The following is a 5,399-nucleotide window of genomic DNA, read 5'->3' as shown; positions in this document are numbered from 1 at the left end:
TCTCCTGCCCTCTCTCCCCTCAATTTCTTGGGAGGAGAAGGGACTTCCACAGCACCGTGTTCATCCCGACGCACCCAAGGCCGATGGATTCCGAGGCCGATGGATCCCGGCCCGTCTCCCGCGGGCTGGGGGCGATCCCGGAGTGATCCAGCGGGGTGATGGGGGGGTCATTCCCGGTTTTTTCCCCGGCAGTGAACGTGGTGGAGGCCCTGCAGGAGTTCTGGCAGATGAAGGCGTCGCGCGGGGCCGACCTTCGCCATGGGGCGCTGGTGCTCTACGAGATGGTGCCCGCCGGGAGCCCCCCCTACGTGTGCTACGTCACCCTGCCCGGGGGCAGCTGCTTCGGCAGCTTCCAGGTATTCCCAAATATCCCCCGGGGTGGGTGTTCCCCCTGCCCACCAACCCCTTCCCAAATATTCCCCAGGGTGGGTGTTCCCCCTGCCCATTTGAGGCCCGGGAGGCTCTGGCGCTGAACCTCTGAGTTTAATCCCAAATTCCCCTGTTTCCAGCAGGATATGGATGATCCCTGAGGGATCCAGCGGGGTGGGGGGAACCTCCACAGGCTTTTCCAAGCCCTCTCCTGCCATCTTTCCCCTCAGTTTCTTGGGAGGAGAAGGGACTTCCATAGGAACGTTTTCACTCCTCAGTGCCGATGTGATGGAGCTGATGGATTCCAGCTGGGAATTTCCAGCGGGATGGGGGCGATCCCAGAGGGATCCAGTGGGTTGGGGGGACCTCCACAGCCTTTTCCAAGCCCTCTCCTGCCATCTTTCCCCTCAATTCCTTGGGAGGAGGAGGCACTTCCCCGGGAACGGGCAGTTTCGAACCCCTCGCGCCGCCTCCTAGTTCCGCCCCCACCCTCCCAACCGCCATTCCCAATGACCCCAGGAGGGGCGTTGGGATCCCGGGAATGCCGTGACAGTGTCCCTGTGTCCCAGTTCTGCCCCACCAAGGCCGAGGCGCGGCGCAGCGCGGCCAAGATCGCGCTGATGAACTCCGTGTTCAACGAGCACCCGTCGCGCCGCATCACCGACGACTTCATCGAGAAGAGCGTCTCCGAGGCCCTGGCGTCCTTCAACGTAAGGGTGGGCACGGAAAAACCCCGGGAAAAGCACCCCCAAACCCTGGGATCAGAGGCAGGTTTTGTGGAGTTGTCACATTTAAACTGAGACAGGAGCATTCCGAGTTTTAGGTGCGTTTTGAGTTCCCGTTCTCCTGCTCCGGAGAGCGCAAGCCCTGGCACTCCAGGGTGGGATGAGGAGGCTGAGGTGTGGAATCTCCCGGCCTTGGGTTGGTACATCCACTGGTTTCCCTGAAACCGAAGGTTTTCCAGGGATTTCGGTTTCTGTTCCTGGGAGCTTTGCGCTCTCCCTTCCCTGCCCCGATTATCCCGGAGGGAATTCTTGCCGCGTAACCTGCGGCTGCTCCGTGGTCTCCGGGGTGTTGTGAGAGCTTTGGAATCGCTGCAGGAAAAATCCTGTTCCCAGGGGTGTTGTCCAGGGATTCCTTGCTCCAGGAGAGCCACATTTATCCTGATGCTGTCCCAGATTTATCCAGGGAGAGCCGGAGTGGCCGGTGCTGCATGAGCGAGGCTGGACTGGCTGGATAAGGATGTCACAGCCCTGCGCTGGCACCAGGCTCTCCTGAATCCCACTGGGAATTCCTGGAGCAGGGACAGTGCAGCAGGAGCGGCACTGGCGGGAATGGCAGCTCCTGTCTGGAATGTCTCTGCAGGGCAACCGGGAGGAGGCGGATAATCCCAACACCGGGATCGGGGCGTTCCGCTTCATGCTGGAGTCCAACAAGGGAAAATCCATGCTGGAGTTCCAGGTACTGTTCCCAGTTTTTCCAGGTATTGTTCCTAACCTATCCAGGTCCCATTCCTAATTTAATTAAGGGGTGGTTGGTTTGATCTTCCAGCTGCATTTTCAGTGTTTTCTGTGGAAAATGAATTTGGGGTTTCCCTTTGGTTGTATCCGAGGTACTTCCAGGTGCAGCCAAATCCTTGGAATGGGGTTTCCCTCCTTGCTGTTTGCCAGGCTCAGTGTCAGGGAAGTCCCACTCGGGCGTTTCTGGGTGGCACCTCCAAACGTCATAAGTGTGGCAATAATTAATCCAGTTAATTAGTGGGATTCATCCTCTCCCTGAAAACAGGGAGGCAAGAGCTCTCCCAAGGAAAGCTGGGAAGATCTTTCCCCTAAGGACATTTCCAGTGACTGGAAATGATTCTGAAGCCTGGAAGTGTGGGCACTCCACTGGAGAGGAGAAAGCTGGCTCTGCTCTAGGGTTTGGATCCAGCTTTGGAACGTGGCTGTGTTTGGGATTCCGTACTTTTCCCAAAGCCAACTCCTCTCCTGGCTCCTTTCCCTGGAATGGGAGGGGCTGAGGTGTTTCTGTTCAGGGTCCTGTTTACAGCTGGGATGGATATTCCCAGCTCCAGCTGGCTTTGGGAAGCCTGGCAGGTCCCAGTTTTTAAACAGAATCTGTGTGTCCTGGAGGGAGAAATGGCTGGAAAACCTGGAATTGTCCCCGGTGCTGCCAGTGCTTCAGCTTGGAGAGGCTTATCCTGGACTCCCCAGGGCACAGGGGGCGTTGGAGGCTCCACCTCCATCGTAATCCAGATTAATCAGGGAATTTTGCTCCGGTGTCCTGCTCCTGGTGGTGCCTTGAGCTCAATCCACATCCCGGGAAGCTGCCCCACCTCTGGAAGTGCCCCAGGCCGGGTTGGACGGAGCCACCTGGGCGGCTGTTCTGTGTCCCTCCCTTGCTCCCGATGATCCATAAGGTCCCTCTCCCACCCCGCCCCATCCCACCATTCCACGATCCCGCTCCCATCCTGCCTCCCTTTTCCCTTCCCAGGAGCTGATGACGGTTTTCCAGCTGCTGCACTGGAACGGGAGCCTGAAGGCCATGCGGGAGCGGCAGTGCTCGCGCCAGGTGAGTCCGGAGCCGCTCCGGGAACGCCGGCCCGCCGCTCCTTCCCGGCCCTGATCCCACCCCCGCATCCCATCCCCACCAGGAAGTCCTGGCTCACTATTCCCACCGCGCCCTGGACGATGACATCCGGAACCAGATGGCCCTGGACTGGGTGAACCGGGAGCAGAGCGTCCCGGGCGCCCTTTCCCGGGAGCTGGCGGCCACGGAGCGGGAGCTGGACGAGGCCCGGCTGGCCGGGAAGGAGCTGCGCTTCCATAAGGAGAAGAAGGACATCCTGCTGCTGGCGGCCGGCCAGCTGGGATCCGGCCACTCCGCCGGCTGCTGAGTCCCGGGATCCGGCCCCGGGATCCCTTCCGGAGCTCCCGGCCCCCCTTCCCGAATCCCGGCCCGTTTGCACATTGGAAAGAAATGTAGGGAAAAAGCTCCTGGGTGGATTTTAACCGCTTCATCCCGGTTTTTAGAGGTGCTCCTCAGTCTCCTCATTCCCTAGAGAATCTCTTATTCCCTCAAGTACTCATTCCCTATGGATCTCCTTATTCCCTAGGGAATTCCTCGTTCCCTACAGGATTCTTTCTGTCCCTTGTTTTTGGGGTTAAAAACGCAGGTTTTGGCCCCTCCGCTCTCCATCGGTACTGGAGCGGGCAGGATTCTGTGGGATCCAGCTTTTCCTCTGGAAAAGCGCTTTGGATCTGATGCCTGGCACTCCCTCCTCCTAGAGCAGAAAGGGATCAATTGGTGAGCTCCTTAATTAAATCCCAAAGGATCGTGACGTGCTGTATCCAAAGGGATTGAAAACTGGGATCTGGGATTAAATCTGGGATCAGCCCGCAGCATCCCAGCCCTGAGCTCAGCAGGATCTGCAGTTCCCCCTGGAACTGTCCTGTCTGTGGCCAAACATCAGCCTTGGTTTTTCCATGGAAGGTTGGAAAAGCCTTGGAAGAGTTTGGGAATGAGGGAGGGATCTGCACTAATCATTCCCTTCCCCTTGTATCCATATCCATGTGGAACTTAGATGATATTTAGCTATACAAAACCCTTTTATGGCATGGGATTGTTCAAACAGCTCCCAAGGAAATGGCAGTTTACCCCTGGAAATTCTCACCTCACTCCCCCTTTCTCCACCAGACCAGGAATGCAAACAAAATTCCAAGCCAGAATTCTTTTTTCACGCCAGCTTGGAGCTTTTCCCACTTCTTATCCCCACGAACCCTTCGGGGTGCCATTATTCCCCCCCTCCCACCCCCTTCCTCCCTCTGCCTGAGCGCAGGATATTCCAGCAATAATCGTTGTTTTGGGATAAGATTGGAATAATTCCATGATCCGTAGGTATCCTGCTTTTATATCCACATGCTGACGAGCCTGTTTTGGGGGTTCTATATTTTTTATACTTTCACAACACTAATAAATGTTTGATGTCGCTGGAAATGGGATTAAAAAGGCCTGGGGGGTGGGTGGGGGAGTGTTCTTGAAATGTTGGAAAAATCCAGACCTGGAACTTGGATTTAGGAATCACGTGGAGTTAATCCTGTGATTTATTCCCCTGATTCCCCACGCGAGGGAATCCCTGAAGCTCCTTGGAAGGTGCTAAAATGAACAAATCCAGGTTTCTCCGGTACAGAAAGAGGGTTGTGCTCCCTGTTGAGGCGATGGAATGGCGCGGATCCAGCGGGACAAATCCTGGGGTGGATTTTATACAATAAAATCAGTGATTTTTTTTTTGGGGTAACTTTGGTGCTTTTGCTCATTCTCTGCGGCCGAGTCGTGCCCAACCTCCACATTAAGCCAGAAATGTTGTTTCTCTGAAAGTTGCCATTTTTGGCTGGTTTTTCTCTTAAACCTGTAATTAGTTTGGCATCGTAAAATAAGGGTGAAGGAAGCAAAGAAGAGCTGGAGGAAGTCAACCAAATGAATCGTGCACTTCAAAAGGCACAATTCAGTAGGATTTGCTTTGCTGAGGATTAAATTAAATAAAAAAATTGTTTTGGTGGAGAATAATACCAAGTTATCTTTTAATTAGTGATAGATGTGGTGGGTAAAGACAATCAGAGGAGGGTCAGAGGTTGAAATTAATTGAAGGATGAACCCACGAGACTGAAGGAAAATGACCCTCAGTGTGATGAAACCTGCCACAAAAGAGACACTAAATGGCATTTATGCTCCAAAAAAGAGCAGCCGGGTGAAATTTTAGTGTAGGCTTGTGTTGTAATAAGGAGGATGGTTTTTGGGGAGGCAACTTGGAGCATTGTGACGGATAAACACCCTAAGAAACCGTATTTTGGGGAGCATGGCTGGCGAGTGATTCCCCACGCTCCCGTCACGAGGAATTAAAGGAATATTTCATCCAAAGGACACTTTGGGTGTGATTTTTTGGTTTCAGACACTTCCACCACAAACCCTTCCCAACATGGCGGCGTTTTGTGCCGTCTTCTCACTCAGGTGACCTTCCCAACATGGCGGCGTTT

General features: G+C 54.7%; 2 protein-coding genes across 2 annotated transcripts in view; both read left to right on the top strand.

Annotated features, from left to right (window-relative positions):
* LIX1L (limb and CNS expressed 1 like) overlaps positions 1-4,742 on the top strand; it is a 6,383-nt gene extending 1,641 nt beyond the window's left edge. Inside the window, exons 2-6 of the mRNA XM_017839654.1 lie at positions 193-356; positions 939-1,079; positions 1,735-1,830; positions 2,860-2,937; positions 3,020-4,742. Coding sequence (XP_017695143.1) covers positions 193-356; positions 939-1,079; positions 1,735-1,830; positions 2,860-2,937; positions 3,020-3,262 — 722 coding nt within the window. The 3' untranslated portion in view covers positions 3,263-4,742. The remainder of the gene's footprint in view (positions 1-192; positions 357-938; positions 1,080-1,734; positions 1,831-2,859; positions 2,938-3,019) is intronic.
* RBM8A (RNA binding motif protein 8A) overlaps positions 4,589-5,399 on the top strand; it is a 4,428-nt gene continuing 3,617 nt past the window's right edge. Inside the window, exon 1 of the mRNA XM_017839648.1 lies at positions 4,589-4,619. Within this exon, the coding sequence (XP_017695137.1) occupies positions 4,589-4,619 (31 nt within the window). The remainder of the gene's footprint in view (positions 4,620-5,399) is intronic.

This window comes from Lepidothrix coronata, unplaced genomic scaffold (genome assembly GCF_001604755.1).
Source record: "Lepidothrix coronata isolate B3197 unplaced genomic scaffold, Lepidothrix_coronata-1.0 Scaffold445, whole genome shotgun sequence".
NCBI classification, from domain to species: domain Eukaryota; kingdom Metazoa; phylum Chordata; class Aves; order Passeriformes; family Pipridae; genus Lepidothrix; species Lepidothrix coronata.
The sequence above is the reverse complement of the archived record's forward strand: the minus strand, read 5'-3'. Positions and strand labels throughout refer to the sequence as shown.